At 45.3% G+C, this 17,033-nt stretch overlaps 1 protein-coding gene across 1 annotated transcript in view; it reads left to right on the forward strand.

Moving 5' to 3' along the window:
• The window catches only part of LOC111851296 (LHFPL tetraspan subfamily member 6 protein-like), a 38,564-nt gene extending 23,243 nt beyond the window's left edge, over positions 1 to 15,321 (forward strand). Inside the window, exons 4-5 of the mRNA XM_023826063.2 lie at positions 11,803 to 11,901; positions 13,682 to 15,321. Coding sequence (XP_023681831.1) covers positions 11,803 to 11,901; positions 13,682 to 13,800 — 218 coding nt within the window. The 3' untranslated portion in view covers positions 13,801 to 15,321. The remainder of the gene's footprint in view (positions 1 to 11,802; positions 11,902 to 13,681) is intronic.
• The last annotated feature ends 1,712 nt before the right edge of the window (positions 15,322 to 17,033 follow it).

A 17,033-nucleotide genomic window follows, 5' to 3' on the forward strand; every position in this document is an offset into this window, starting at 1 on the left:
CTGGAGCTGTTCTCAGGAAGCACAAGGCGGGGGGGCACCAGTCTTTGGCAGAACACGCTCCTGCACACATGACGGGCCTGGAGGGGGAACCATACCTGGAGAAATACTGTGCAAATACATGAAGAACAAGCCAACTCCAAACATAAAGAAGTGAGGAAGGGAGTTGAACCCACAACCTTAAGTTGCGATGCTATATTGAACCACTGCGTGGAACTACTAGACGATATTCCGTTATAAGCGAGTCCACTATAACGGAATTTTACTGTATACAAAATCCCTGTTGGGGCGCATGATGTTGAGTGAGAATAGTGTAGACAGAAATCCTGCAGCAGATTATGTATCGATTGTGCCTCTGTGCTGATCCGTTGTCCGTGTTGCCGCCTGATGTGGTTCCTCACAGTCACACGCGAGCTGTTTGTCGCTCTCTTCCTCCCCATTGTCCTGCTCTCATTGCCAGGTCCCGTCAGGTCGCTCCTTATCTCTCTCCCTTCCACTGTAAAGAAAGCGCTCTTCCCCCGTTTCCTCCACACCTCACGGGATGATCAAAGCCCCCATTTCCCGCCAGGCTGAGGGGTGTGGAGGCGGCGTTTGAACAGAACAGGAGATCCACCGGAGGATCCGCATTCTGTGAGGCGGCCGTCGGATTTAGCCCATTCGCCCGCATTTCATCTCCCGCGCTTCTGAAAGAGTGGGGAGAAGAAAGCATGCCCACGTGTGCAGTTACAGATAACCTGGGCAGCTAGATAAGGGTTTGAGTGTCATGGATGAGGACAGGACAGGAGTCCAGAAAACGGAATGGGCAGGTCACACGGGAAAGAAAACGTCCCCAGCTTCTGTCACATCAAAGATTATGTTTGCCGACCCTGCCGCAGGAATTCCTCAGTTGGACGGATGTTTCTGATTTGATTCGGGCCAATGTGCTTCCAGACAGTAAGGAGGTAAACAGGCTTTGTCAGGGCGCTGCTTTGTTTTGCTCTCTTTCTCGCTGCGTAGGGTTCGGGGCTGACGGTAAGCAGGTCGGCCAGCTGTGCCCTCCTCTTAGCCCTCGTCCGCCTTGCAGAGGATTTAAAGACAAATGCTGGACTGGGAGCAGCGTAGCTGGACCTGAGGAAACACAGATTTCCTTTTCTGATTTTTATGACCAGTCCAATAGCCATCCACCTAAAATCTCCATTTGATGATGAAATATAACAGTGTTTCCCTATTGGGAACCGGCAGTATGAGCTCCCTGCCAGACGGTCCATGGTTTTCCTGAGAGGGAGCAAAAATGTGGACTGACTGCAGGTCCCGAGGACCGGATTGGAAAACACTCTGTTCTATAGTATTACTGACAGTCTCACTAAGAAGTCATCCTTGCTCTCATTAAAGGTTGGACCCCCCCCCCCATCTGCATATTCCTCTTTCTTTGATATCCTTGGGCCCATTTGTGCAACGTGGGGCATTAGGGTGGATCCCATTTGCACCTCCTTCATCAGGATCTCCCTGATTTCCTGGCTGGAGTTACTTCCTTGAGGTCTGTGTGTGGAATACTAACAAGGCATCTTAAGTTGGGGGGAGGAGCTGGACTAGGAAGGAGTAAAGGGGCTGGAAGAAAAAGACAAGGATTTTTTTTTAGCAGCGGATGGGGGGGCGATTTATTTCTGTCCTATTAATGAGCAAATCTGTCAAGTGAGGCCATTCTTTGCAGCCATAGACATTGTAGGGCAGATTGTTCTAGTTCACGGCTGATTTCAGTTTGTTAATTCTACCCTCTGCTTGTCCTAAGGGGTCCCCATTGTTTGCTGGATATGTGTGTTGAGAGTGCAGCCACCGTCTCCCATCACTACATAATGCAGATTTACAGAACAAAGCAGGATTCATTAATGTCTAAATGCTTTGCAGGTAGTGCAGTAAGCCTGCCTTTCTAATGTGTTTGAATTATTTCTGGCAAGATGTCGACAGTATGCAGACTTGGTCATTTAGAAAGCTATTGTTTCCTTTCTATTAATACATTTGTTCAGTTAAATAATTGACACTAATGAAATAATTGAAAATAATGGGTGTACTTGGATTGTTTTCTAATTGGAGGAGTCAACTGTCAGTCAAATGTGGCTCCTCCCACTGACACTTTCCATAGGACTGTCATACAGTAACTAATGTCCATGTTGGAAATGCAAACATTTTGTATCTAGATTGTATGTGTAAGATGGGCACTGTTAGATCCGTTTGCTAGCTGGGTTAAACAAGAATGTCAGTGCTGCTGCTTCCATTTTGCAGTTTCAGTACTGTCTTTGAAGGGCTTTCAGGTGGAAAATAAAGTAAAACGGGTGATGGAGAAGAAAAATGCTATATTTGTTTTTTAATAGATGAGAATAAAGCTGAGGACTGACTGCTGCCCAGTCATGCAGCCAACACAGACTGACATGTAGAGAGGATTCGACAAAAGTGCAATACTGCAGTAAAGTTAATTTTATTCTTCTTAACTTCAGACATGAAGAACAGGGTTCTAAGACCATTACTTCTTTCTGTTAGTTGTAAAATTGGAATTCGATTCACCATTTCGGAGTAGAAAAAATAATGCATTAGAATTTGAGGTCTATCAAAAAGAGAATTCTAAAATATACTGCGCTTTAAAAATGATGGATTTTGTGCAATGACATGTTTTTTTCACCATTAAAATCCTATCTTGCTTGTATATACCAGCACCCACTGCATTCCAGATATATTAAGTAAAAAATGCTTATGATTAGGCATCAAGAAAGCCAGCTTGTTGGTCTAGACCAGGGGTCTCCAACTCCAGTCCTGGAGAGCTACTATCTAGTAGGTTTTCTGTCCCACTTGGCTTCTGATGAGCCACACCTGGCCCTGGTATTTACCTGAGAACAGGTGTGGCTCATCAGAAGCCAGGTAGGATAGAAAACCTACTGGACGGTAGCTCTCCAGGATCGGAGTTGGAGACCCCTGGTCTAGGGCAAGGGTTGGGAACCTGATCCATGGAAGGCCAGTGCGGGTTTTTTGGGATGACCTCTCAATCAGCCAGTAATAAAGCAGTTGGTCTCAGCTCCAGTCCTGGGCACCCACTGTGATTGGCTGATTAAGAGGCCGTCCCGACATACCTGTACCCACACTGGCCCTCCATGGATTCGATTCCCTGCCCCTGGCCTCAGGGTATGATCAACACTTATGGTGTGTGAGGGCCTGGGTTCAAATCCCTGCTGAGCCCATGTCTGTTTTGGTAGTAGAGGTTTTCCTGTAGCTCCTGTAGTATTATGCTAACAACCAAACTGTCATGTGTTCAACTCCCAGAGAGCATATGAAACTTGTAGCCCTTCCCACTGCTGTAAGCTGGTTTGAATAAAGGTGTCAGATAGAAGATTTGTTAGGGCTAAAGCCAGAATTTTAACAGTAATGGTGTTTCCTTGCCAGAACAGATGAAATACGATTGCCTAGGGGCACTAAAGTGTGTCTGCAAATTCTTGTTAAAAGATACCAACTCACTAGTCGTGATGTTAACACCATCACCCAAATTTCCCATGCTTAGTAATTAATTCCTTACCTAACCCCCCCCCCCCCCTTAAAAAATATTATGGCATGGGGGTTCTTGAAAAAAAAATGGTTACTCAGCGAGGAAGCTGAGGGCACAGGGCAGGGGAGCGTGCCTGACGGGCGCCAGTCTATCGTGTGGTCAGTGTTACAGTACTTGAGATGCACCGGCAGTCAAATGGGTGGGGGACCAGCAAACAGAAGAATTTCCAGAGAGGGCACTGTACCAGGTCAAAACCCAGTAAAGGTTCATATATGGGAAACAGGTGAATGGGTGCCGTTTGGCCATTGGTCAGGCAGTGAAACACTTGACCTGTAACTTTGGTTGTCATCAAACACAAAGCCCTTGTTTTTCATTGCAAATCCCAATTGAGTCTCTGCTTACTCCCTTAGCTCTGGAAAGTTTTATTTCCAGGGTGATTAGCAGCAGTATTGTCTGCCCTCCGTAGCTATTAATGGAAACAGGGGAAGCACAGTGTCTTTCCTTCTGAGTCTAGATGGAGAGGTTGCCTGTTCAAGCTGCATTCCCTTTGATTGGCTGAAAGAGTCACATCTGTCACGAAGGCCCGTCTTTTGCGTAGGGCTACGGGTGGATGGTAGCCCTAAATACACAGGGCGGGCTGACGCGGAAGATTCAGCGCCTGGGAGATTAGCCTCTGCCTCACCGAAGGATCTGACCCCGAGGTCTCAGGGACCCATTGAGTTGTCGGTGTCCATCTGAGCAACTAATGTGTCGGCTAGAATTAATTGCACTTCTTTGTGCTCCTGCCGTGACACCGACCACTTACCCCAGCCCCCCACCCCAAGCTCAGAGACACGTAGGAGTATTTAAGATTGACGCTGGAGTGTAGCTTAATGCGTAGCTGTGGCACTGTGATTTGACACAGGGTGTTGGAAAGGAGACAAAACACTGATTTATACTGATTATACAGCTAAAGGCATCAACGCTGGATTTCCTCAGACTGCCTGAAGCCCCAAACACCTTATTAGCGTACATTGGGAAAATCCACTGGAATTGGAATTGGGGTACATGGAAGGCACATCACAGAAAAGTAATAGCTACTGGATGAAAATGAGTACTTTTTCACCTGAGTACTGCATATTTCACCTGAGTACTGTCTATATGTACTTGTACATTGCTATATGCTATTTTTTTTCTATTTCTTTATTGTCCTTTTAGCTTGTATGGTTTTTATTAAGGCTTCTACAGGGTGATCCAAAGAAATCTCATTGTACTTCCACAGTGACACCAAAGGTATCCTGAATCTTCTGTGAACAGTATCTCTATGATTCCTTATTTATACATTTAACACCATTACTGCTACTTTACTGTAGAAAAAAGGTCAACTTGTCTGATTATGTGAAGGTAGCTCTTTACAGTCATTAATATTGTAATGAAGGATATGGACATTTCAGGCACTTTCAGGTGAATTTGGGCACAGCATACGAGATTCCTTTTACTTTGAATGAATGCCTGGTAAAATGCAGAAGTGCCCTTATAATTATGGTTAAACACATAACAATAAAGCCTCTGGAGAAGTGGGGATACTGCCTCACACACACAGGTGAACTCATAAGGCTGTTCACAGCTGTGGCTGACCCTCTCCGCAAATATCACTCCCCTTTTGCTGAAATACAGAAAACCGTTTCTCAGTCTGTCCCAAAGCTGATGTTACATAAAGATCTGAAATGCATTGAATCACTGTTGTGGTAGAGCTGCCTGTATGCAATGAGCTGCTTTTGTTTCTCATTATGAGTAGTGGGGGGCATTGTGAGTAGTGGGTGGTATTATGGCTAGTGAGTGGTATTGTGGGTAGTAGATGGCATTATGGGTAGTGGGGGGCATTGTGGGTAGTGGATGGCATTATGGCTAGTGAGTGGTATTGTGGGTAGTAGATGGCATTATGGGTAGTGAGTGGTATTGTGGGTAGTAGATGGCATTATGGGTAGTGGGGGGCATTGTGAGTAGTGGGTGGCATTATGGCTAGTGAGTGGTATTGTGGGTAGTAGATGGCATTATGGATAGTGAGTGGTATTGTGGGTAGTAGATGGCATTATGGGTAGTGGGGGGCATTGTGGGTAGTGGGTGGCCTTATGGGTAGTGAGTGGTATGGTGGGTAGTAGATGGCATTATGGGTAGTGGGGTGCATTGTGGGTAGTGGGTGGCCTTATGGGTAGTGAGTGTCAGTTCTCCCCTGCAGAGTTTGGGCCTCTGCATGTGTACAGTTTGCACGTCCTCCCTGTGTTTATCTGCAGTTTCTCCAGCTGCTCAGTTTGCTCCCACAGATGTTCGGTGACCTGGTGTTCAAATTGGCCTTCATATGTATTGATCCCCATGCATCCTGGGACAGGATCCAGCTTCAGCATTGGATAAGCAGTCCTGCAAAATGGATGGATGGATGTTATTGCCTGCCCTCCTGTCGTACCCCCGGCTGGCAGGGCATTAAGCGGCCCGCGGGGGTTCAGCTGAGCACCGCGCTGCCAGTGGGCACGTTATGGCAGTAATCTCCCGCTATGGCTTTTCTCAGGAATCCCGTTAGGAGAGTAAACGGGGATAAAGCATTATATAAACAAGGCCAGCGTGCCAGGTCCGGCCCCACACCCAGGGCGGCGGATGGGAATCGGAGCATCCGGGACCAACCAGCATGTCAGAAACTGCTCTGGAGCCAAATCCGGCCGCGCGGCAGCACTGGGATCAGGAGGTGCCTTCACAGGTCGACTCAAATACATTAGCGCTCCCCTTGGTACATATTAAAATCAAATATGTTTGGAAGTTTGGAAACCATCCCTTTCCACTTGAAAAGCCTGTTTCATAAGCTGTAAGAGTCTAGTAGGGATGGAGATGGAATTTTAACTCGCTGCCTTTTAAGCGCGTTGATCCTGTATGTATGGCTGAGACGCGCCAGCCTGTCAGAGCCAGTGTTCCGAAGTGGATTTCTCTATCCGCCGCTCCGCCGCTTTCTGAGCCTGCCGGCTGAGATTGCTGGGAGACGGCTGTGAAAAATCATGCCGGGAACGTGGCTTTACTCGCCCTTTCCTCTCAAGCTGTTACACACACACAGACTCTGCAGGGAGATTAAGAGCACAGGGAACATTCCTCCCCTTTGCGCAGCCCATCCTGTGAGAAGCTCAGATAGGAAAACACGTGGATGACCCAGAATCCACCTCTCTCTCGCCGCCCCCCCCCACCCTATGGCCCACCAAGCCCCCCCAGTTTGGTGACATGGTGTGCAGAGGGAGGATAACAGGCTCATCACCCCAGATACCCTTCATAGATTGCTTCACCAGTCACTTGAGGTATCACCAGCCTCCCTCCTCTCCCACCATCAAAGGGGGGGGGGATTTTTCATCCTTCCCACACCAACCATTGTTCCCTCCCTCCCTCCCTCTCTCTCTCTTGCTCATTGCTGAAACAGGTTCATTCTCCATTTCCCCACCCCCCCACGCCAAGCCCCCCCAGGTCTTTCTTAAGAAATAAATTTAAATCTCTTTATTAAGGCCATCGAAAGAAAACCTCTGAATTTTCTGCATTCCTGCAGATAAAGGGGCAGGGTTTTTTTTTTGGGGGGGGGTTAGCCCTTTAAAGGAATTCCAGCACGAGATTCAATGGCCAAAAGCCACGTCGGAATGGATCCTAAGGGAGGCAATAGGAAAATAGCCAGGCAGACTAGGGATTTACTGGCTGTGTCTCGGAGGCTACTCTCCCTGACATCTATCCGCATGCGGATGGCTGTCACCCATCCTCAATGGTCACCATAGCAACTTTAAAAATATATATCTGAGATTAGACTCATACACACACAAAACACAAGGAAAAATCAACAAAATACCATGTGCAGCCTTCAGCTTACTTTGCATCTTGTCTGTATCCCTTACAGCAGGTGAGATAATTATTCTCACCTTGGACGTTGCAGTGTTTCACTATCATAGGAAGATGCTCAGTTCTGCTCTAGACTGTAGAAATTTTGCAGATGTCCCCCTGATATAGTTCATTTACTGCTTATCCCAGTAACTCGAGGTGCATTTATCATGATTTTAACTGCAGAGGAAGGTGCAAAGGAATATAAAGATTAAGCTGTTTACACCCGACATAAACACCCTACAAAGCCCTGCAGGTTTTGTAACTTTCAAAAAAACTTTATGAAATTGAAGGTATTTTTCCTGGAGGAGCAGAGCCTGTAATTATACAGATTAACATGCTTCTGGTCTGTGGGCATGAAATCAACACAGACCTCAGAACTGTTTAGTGTGTTACAGGAAGTGAGGGGAACATTAAGAGCCTGTGACGGTACGACCAGAGTGTTTCTCTGTGCCTGATCTTGCTGAAATGGATGAATTCTGGGAGTTGAGAGGGAGCAAAAATGTGGACTGTCTGGGAGGGAGCAAAAATGTGGACTGTCTGGGGGACCCCGAGAACCGGGTTGAGAAACAGAGTTTTAGAGAATTTGTCATGCTTGATATAAGCACACAGCCCTGGGGACCGTGAGCATGTATTTCAGCTGATTTTTTCCATGTGAAATCATCACACAGCACAGGCCACACAAATACCAGGGACTTACGAGAGACGTTTTTGTGCTGTCAGTCAGAGGACGTGGAATTAGGGGAGCCCACAAGATGTTTGTTTCATGTTTTTATTTGTGGGCTAAATGCTCACTCACGCACACACACACACACACACACACGCACACACACACACACACACACACACACACACACACACAGAGGTTTGTGATTATACCTTTGTGGGGACTCTTTATTCATTTCTAATGGGTAAACTCTAATCCCAACATGACCACCTTCATCCCTACCCAACCTTAACCTTAACCATAAGTAACCAAACAAAATAACTTTCAGAATTTGTACTTTTTTGGTTGCATTCGAAGATTTTTGTGGGGACCTGAAAAATGGTCCCCACCGCGTCAAAAAGCAGGTTTTTATTATATTATTATATTGTGGGGGACATTTGGTCCTCATAGTGTAATATAAACCTAATCCAGACACACACACACATACACACACACCCCAAGTTCATTGCAAAGTAATGTAAGTCATGTAACTGCCCACTTCCTGTTTCCATTTCCAGAATGTTCTCCCATTGCTTCCATTCCTCTTTCTCTCAGTGGCTCAGGCTGGAATCAAGACAGAAGAGGTCTGACATAATTAAGCCCTCGGGGTAGACAGCAGACCAGAGAAATTAAACGCCTGAATGAAATGTGCAGGACCACCTCAGTTCAGACACTGTAACCATATTGCCACTATTGCGTGTTTTTTTCTGCGCGAGCGTCACGTTTGAGAAACTGGGGGGTCTTAAGAGAGAGAAAGGCAGCCCCTCCCCCAATGTCACCTTCAGAGTGTGTGAATGTGGGTGCGTTCACATTTCCTACTTCATTCTGAGGGGAAATTAAATCCAATTACACACCTCTTTAACTAACAGCATTACTTGGCAAATGAAAATGAAAATTCCAGCTTTTTGTTTAATATTCAGTGAGAAAGCATAACAGTAACAGCACACTGTCAGGAAAGGGTACAGTCCCCCCCCCAAGGCATATACAACATGAATGTATCCCCAATGTTCCTCAGAGTCCATTTCTGTACCTTAAAAGGTACATTTACCCACAGCTAGAGTATAATTGGCAGAGCCTTGAGGGTACAGCCCCAGTCACAAGTAATTGTACCCTCAAAGGTGCAAATTGGTACTTTTTTCTGACAGTGCTTCCTTCATCGGGACCATCAGGTTCCATAGCTCCAAGGTCCACTTTCACTGTAGGTCCTTCAGGGAATCACTACAGCATAGAATCTGAGCTTTCCATTTATATTCCTTGCATTCACAGCTATGCTATCAGCTCTGAAAGGGCATGGAGTGGGTCTGCTTTATACAAATACACATATCTGCCAACTGCTTATCCAGTGCAGGGCCGAGGAGATCCCTGAACCTTTCTCAGGATGTACCGAGGCATCCTGGACGTGGTGCAGGTCCATGAATGCACACAATGAGTAATTTAAAGATGCAGATTCACCTAAATTTTATGTTTTAGGACAGCTGGAGGAAACCGGGCCGTGTAAATGTGTGGGATTCAAACCCACAATCTTCTGTGTATGAGATGACAGTGTGTCCTCCTGTGACACTGAGCCATGACATCTGTGATTGAAGGAGCCCAACCTGTCTGCTTGAGACACACCGTTTTATCATTTAATTGAAAGGCTGTATGAATAAGGAAGCTGTTAGTAGGAATTCAGGCCCAGGGTGGACAGAGGCAGATACACTGTCCTGGAGTATATTCCTAAAAGCTGTAAATTCTAATACAGTGGTGAGCTCAGTGGTATTCAGTGTAATTACAGTTATTATGGCACCAGAGTGCTTTTCATAAGTGGGCCATTGTTAAATGAAACATTCTAATATCTTCCTTACAGCTGTAACACATTGCACAGCCCGGCAAAACCAGTGGTTTTAATTTGCTGTGGATGGTGTCCTGCAGGACTCAGATAAACGCCAAGGTTTAGCTTAATGCTGCGGAAGTGGCGTATTTTTTCAATTCAATTCAATTCAGTTCAATTTTATTTCTATAGTGCATTTTCACAACATTACATTGCCTCCAGTGAGCAAGCCAGAGGCGACAGTGGCAAGGAAAAGCTCCCTAGAAGGAAGAAACCTCAGGAGGAACCAGACTCAAAGGGGGAGCCCATCCTCCAGGGGGCAGCAGAGGAAGTCAGATGAGCAAGATGGAGAAGCCGCAATTCACACTGTCCCAGTTTTAACATTTGAGTTTCAAAGCAGGGGGGCAGGCAGGTGATGGCAGGCAGGTGCTGATGCTGCTTCTGATGGCAGGATGAACAGTGGTACAGCAACAGGGAAGGAAGGAGAGATGTCACAGGCAGAAGGGCGAGCAGGCCGGAAGGGCGTCACAGGTAGAAGGGCGAGCAGGCTGGAAGGGCATCACAGGTAGGAGGGCGAGCAGGCCAGAAGGGCGTCACAGGCAGAAGGGCGAGCAGGCTGGAAGGGCGTCACAGGTAGGAGGGCGAGCAGGCCGGAAGGGCGTCACAGGCAGAAGGGCGAGCAGGCAGGAAGGGTGTCACAGGCAGGAGGGCGAGCAGGCCGGAAGGGCGTCACAGGCAGAAGGGCGAGCAGGCCGGAAGGGCGTCACAGGCAGAAGGGCGAGCAGGCCGGAAGGGCGTCACAGGCAGAAGGGCGAGCAGACCGGAAGGGCGTCACAGGTAGAAGGGCGAGCAGACCGGAAGGGCGTCACAGGCAGAAGGGCGAGCAGGCCGGAAGGGCGTCACAGGTAGAAGGGCGAGCAGGCCGGAAGGGCGTCACAGGCAGGAGGGCGAGCAGGCCGGAAGGGCGTCACAGGTAGTGGAGACGTCACAGGCAGCAGGGTAGGCAGGTTATCTTGATATTTTGGGGTCTCCAGGCAGCACAGCCCAGGAGGAGTAGAGGAAATAAAATGTGCAATTTACCAAAGTAGGGGAGACTAGAGGCAGCGCAAACAGTTAGGTGAGTGCAGTATGTGAGCTCCGGCAGATACGGCTATGGTAGCATGAGTCTTTCAAGTCTTGGTCATGCATCCGTGTGCCTTACTGTTAACTCCTTCATGAGGGGAGCATGGAGATCTCAATATGCCATATAGAGAAAGTTTTCTTGATGACAGACAAGGCTGAAAGTAGCCTTAGTCTTCAGGAGAATATTCGTGAAATGCTAAATTGAGGGATAGGATAACAAGGTGAGAGTGTGCAGCCGTTCTGCCTCCTCTCTGTAATCACAGATGATATTAAATCTCTGTCTCCCTGGGTGGCCCTCTGCCTCTCACTCTCCATGCTCTCTCTCCCTGAGAAACTCTTCAAGAGGTGCTTGAAAAATGCCTATGATATTATTAATGACAGATGGTCAGCCGCTGGTAGAATGATTGAGTGTTGGTGCATAGCTGTAGATTTACACAGCTGAATGAAGTGCGACCATGAAGATATCTGACCACGTTGTTTAGTTCTACGGCGGCACTGAGGCTCAGTGGGTAGCAGTATAGCCTCACGCCTCTTGGGTTTGGACCCCATCCCTGGCTGGGTATGTGTGGGGTTAGGATTAGGCCTGTGGGGGATTAGGCCTGTGCTCTGTGCCTCCTGGGATTGGCACCTTGTACTGGACAAGTGGTTATAAGATGATGGTTGGGTGAATCTTTTCTATCCCGAATTTATTGATTGGTTGATTGGAAATATTGTATGAAATGTGAGGGAAGCACAGATAACTCACCCCCCCCCCCCCCCCGATGCTGTCCTTGGCGTGTGCAGGTTTGCTGATCGGATCCGGATGTGCCCTCTACCCCCTGGGATGGGACAGTGAGGAAGTCAGGCAGACCTGCAGCAACAACTCAAACCAGTTTCAGCTGGGTAAGTCTCTCAGCCGCCTGCGCAGAAATGTCTGTGCAGTCACGTGCACGCGCGATAGCCCAGACAGCCGTGGCCCAAACGCCACGCAGGCTTCAGACCAATCGCACACATCTAAGATGAATCGGGAAAGAGAATGTAGAGAAGCAGAGACCTATTCATGTCAACGTCAGCTGCTTGTGGCGACCCCCCCCCCCTGTTCGTGAAGCCTGCGCAGGCGAGAGCCTGGGTGTCGGCTCCCAGCCATGATCCAAGCTGTTCCCCCAACACCACCCACCCTGCTGAGAAAAACCTCCCAAAATCATCACTGCACCCTTGGCTGTAAATTGCAGAAACAGAATCAGGTGTATTGGCCAGTTATGTTTGTCTCCAACTGTCACTCATACATACAGTCAATATATAAAGAGACAATGGTCACATGCAGGCTGGCTGATATAAACTTAGCATGCATGTGTAGTTGGTAAATGTACAGAATGTGCAAGAGTCCATGTCAGTGCAAGGAAAAGATGTTTGCCTTTGATCTAACTCATTAACAACATACAAGTATTTGATAGGAGCTCATTATTACAATATTCTGGGGAGTGCTTTTTCTTCTTATCTGGAAGAAAAGAATTTTATCATAATATTTTGAAATGTCTTACGTCCAAATTTAGCTGCACTGAGAGCTGAAGAAATGAAAATAGTCTGATTTTGTATTTCATGAGATATTCCTTTTAATATGCATCAGATATGAAGATGAAATGAAACACAAGTGAAAGGGAACAGGGAACAACATTGTCCATTACCCACAGCATCGCTCAAGCAACTTCTGCAGAAGTTCGACATAAGAAGGCTGTACATTTTTTATTCCCGGTTTAATTTCCAGTAATTCAAAGTCCACAAATGCTGAGTGTCCTAAACTGACAATTGGCCACCCGCTGGAGCAATTCAATGAGCTTCAGAGTCAGAGGTTTTAAGTAAAAGTGACGGCAGGTGGTATAATTAGATTGCATCAAGTTTCTGGATCCATTGTGGGTTATTTGAATTCCCTGTTTAAAAAAATTAAATAATTATTTAGAAAAAAGAAATAGGTTAACTGTATGACTCTGGAAATCAACTGGGTAACTATGCATTTGATATCCTGATGGTTTTGACCTATCAAAATGAGATCTGAAATACTTCTAACAGTTTTGGCCTATGGTGATTAGTGAAATACATATCTTATTTTAAAATTCTTTAATTTAACATGTTATCCTCATTTTGTTTAAAAGATTTAGCTTATATTTTGCACTGTATAAGTTTTAATGCAAATACAGCAACCGTAACATATGAAATGGTCCCAAATCTCCTTGAAATTAATTTTTATCAATTTAACAGTCAGATATACTAGACGGGTCTGGGTGGAAACTTGCCATCTCCTCGTTTGATCTATATTTTGCTCATTAGTTGCAAAAAGTTGAAACTAAAATGAAGTTCTTTGAACCACCCGAGGATTCCTGTAGCTTAGGCTTTTCAGAGCAATGCAGGGTGTACAATAGGCACACGTAGTACAGTATGAGGCGCATGGTGGAATAGGGACAGTAACTGCATGTCTGTTGGCCTATGAAACGCAGGGAGAATATACAAGCTCACTAAACATTAAGGCAGGGCAGGATTCAAAGCCCCAGCCCTGGGGGCCTGAGGCAGCAGGGCTGGCTGTTTGAGGCACCATGCCATCCTCATGATGGGACAAAAAGGATAAAATACCAGGATACACTCAAGCCACTCAGTCTCCATTGGTTTCCTTGTATGTTTGTTTCTGTAGGGTCCTGTGAGATCGGCTGGGCTTTCTACTGCACTGCAGGGGGTGCTGCCCTGGCCATTCTGGTGTGTATGTGGCTGGCCTGTTTCGCCGGGAAGAGACAGAAGCACTACCCCTACTAAGCCTGCGGTCGATGGGGTGGGACGCTTGGAACCACATTTCCCAGCATTCCTCAAGGCTGGTCATCTGACGCATCACAAGAGACCAAACACCTTGGTTGTAATACCATTGCAGGACTGTTTTTATATATCTCATATTAGCGTGTATATTTGTACATTTATACAACAAAAGCCTATAACAATATAGAAAAGCAAATCTATATCTAGTTCACATTAAAGCAGTTTGGTTTCACATAAGCAGTCACTTATTTGTAATGTATGTATTATGATTCTGACTAATGGAGTTCAGTCCTGATTTTTAAGAGCATATTGCATTGCATATTTGTTGTAAACATTTTAAGTATTCATGGACTGATTATTATTTATGTTTTTATACATATGTAATACAGGAAACTTAGACTAACCAAACTGCCACTGATTAAGGTAAAATTAGGTTTACAATTGATTCAAATGTAAACAATTTATCAATGTTCCCAAAAGTATGTTATTAAATGTATATTTATAAAAACCTTCCTGCTTATAACCCCCCTTTTCATTTCCTCAGGAGGTCAGGTTGCCTTTTTTCCTTTTAAGTCACAGTCCACACCTTGATATCAAAAGAAATGTAATAAACCCCCACTTTATTTGGCCCTGTTTGCTTTAATTCCACCTTGTCCTTGCTTGTCCCCACAGTGGAAAAACAACACTATTAATTTGCACTTTTATGGCAGTCTTCTCAACCTGATCCCCAGGGTACTGTAACATAAATATAATTCATAAATGTTACAATTAAAATAAAAACTATTCACATTTCCAAGAATATTACGCTTCAGTGATTAGAGTTATATATCAATAATCATTATACAGTTCCCATCAGGGGTAATTACTCTGGCTCCATTTTTCAGAACGCCATTCCCTGTTCTTCATTCATACGCAGATGGACGTACATTATGCCATGACCTTCAGAGTCGTACTTCCTTTGAATCCTGCTACGAAAGAAGCTTTCTCAGCATACTTCATGGCTGGCTGATAAGCCTTAGATGTGCATTGAAGTTTTCTCCAGTGAATACACGTGTTGCTCGGAAGAATTTTGTTAAAGATTCAATGCAATGGGGATTACTGGCCTCACATTTAACAATTCGTTCTTAAAACCGTTTCCATCTAATACACATCATCTTCAAGTTTTGAAATAACGATAGTCCATTATGACTTTGTCAGCTTCATCCCCGCTGTTTTGCCGAAGATCCCATTCGCTTATATCTCTGAATATTGAATGTTTAATGTGCCCGTTTGGTGATGGTTATCGTACATGTATATTGTGTAATATTACAATGATTTTTTTTTTACATAATGAATGCTTTTATTTGATCATATATGTAAATAAATTGCTTTTGTGAATGCGGTGTGTTCATTCAAGTGTAAAAAGCAATACGAAAGTGTGACGAAGAACTTTGTTTAGCTTATTTCTCGCTGGGTTATTTCCGCTTTGTCTCGGTACTGCGACTCAGGAGGGAGCGTGAAAATAAACTGTGCTGAAAGCCGCGATTTTCTGATTTATATGCAATATTAATCCCGAGAGTCATTTATATTCACGAATAATGGGTCTGACGCCGCAGCTGCCCTAGTTATCGCATCCGCGGGTGAAGCCCTGAATCACAGAGACAGATGCTGAAACCCCATCAATCCTAAGCGATTTACAGCGAGGTTGTCACATAATTACAGGTGCCGGCAGTGGAGACATTCTCACAACCCGACATCCTGAACAATATTGGGCCAGAAACATGCCGTTCGATGAAATGCAGACCAACTGCACATGAAACAATAAGATGACTTGAAAAGTCGTGTTTCTGTCTCACAAAGCTGTTTGACTACGTTCACATCGTCAATTGTTATGAATACAATTCCATCTGCTTCTTGAAGACCAAAAATAAGTTATCGGTGACTATTTGTCAGTTGATGTAACTCTGTAATGAAACAGTCCATTGTGGGTTATTTGAATTCCCTGTTAAAAAAAATAAAATGTCAGGAAACAAACTAAACTGCACATGGCTCAATAAAGACCCTGGTCTTCTTCTTGATTGCCCCTTTCCCCATGGGTACAGGGCTCAGTGCCCACACAGGGGACCTCAATCAGCACTCTGGGGGGGGGTGGGGGCTCACTCAGTGATCCCACAATTTAATAGGTCAGCACTCCTCTTCTCTCTCTCTATCTCTCTCTCTCTCATCTCCACTGATGACTGATACCACTTGCCACTGTAACAAAGCATCAAACAAATGTCTGATCATCGTGTGCTGACACATTTGGGGCAAGCGAGACAGCTATGTACTCAGGGCTCCCAGGGCCAAGTGAAAGTCAGGTACTCTGTGCTCCTAGACATAAGGGTGGGCAAGTTTCAAGCTTAATAATGTCATGTGTGTGCATACCTGCTTACAAGAAATTACAACATTTGAAGATATTTTCCAAAAAGCACTGCCAATTAAGAAAAAAATCAAGACGACGCCCAAGGGCTTCATACAATACAGATGCTAACTTGTCTTCAAACAGAGCACATGAGTTTCTTGTAAATATCAGCTAGTAATTTCACAGAGCATTAATTCAAGATATTTTGCATACACCAGGTGGAGAGGTGAAAGAAAACTGATAAAAATTGCATGACGGTGTTAGAGGCAGAGTAAACCAAAACAGTAACACAGAGAAACCATAACAGGTACAAGGAAAATCCAAAAAAAAGAAAAAAGCGAGGTAGACCTTGGGGCAGCCTTGAACACACAACTGGAGGGGTGGAGGGGTGTGGCTCAAACACACACCAGTACATTGGCACTAACCGCAGTCTCTACTGGCTTGAGAAGAGCAGAGTTATGGAACTTTTCCCCTAAATTAAATAAATAAAACAAAAGTTTTAATGGTAGTCCTTTCCTCAGATACAAATTATCTTTATTTTCCTCTCACCTGTCTAAAGAGGACTGCGATAAACTGACCAGCTATTGGGTATTTGTAACGGGATGTCCCTGAACAAACACAGCTGGTAAACACTGTTCTGAGCCAGACTATGCAAAGGGCGCCATTCAGAGGTGTACATGCTTCCACCTGGTGGTATATTTGTGATTTTACAACTAGGTAAACTCCAGTTTCGTTTACTTTCTTTAGGATTTTGTGAATCTGTCAGTAATTAGGTGGCATGAGCTAGGCAACAGCGCTACCCGCTAAGCTTCGATGCTGCCACTATAATAATACCATGAAATAACCACTAAATTTC

This window comes from Paramormyrops kingsleyae, chromosome 17 (genome assembly GCF_048594095.1).
Source record: "Paramormyrops kingsleyae isolate MSU_618 chromosome 17, PKINGS_0.4, whole genome shotgun sequence".
Classification (NCBI taxonomy): Eukaryota; Metazoa; Chordata; class Actinopteri; order Osteoglossiformes; family Mormyridae; genus Paramormyrops; species Paramormyrops kingsleyae.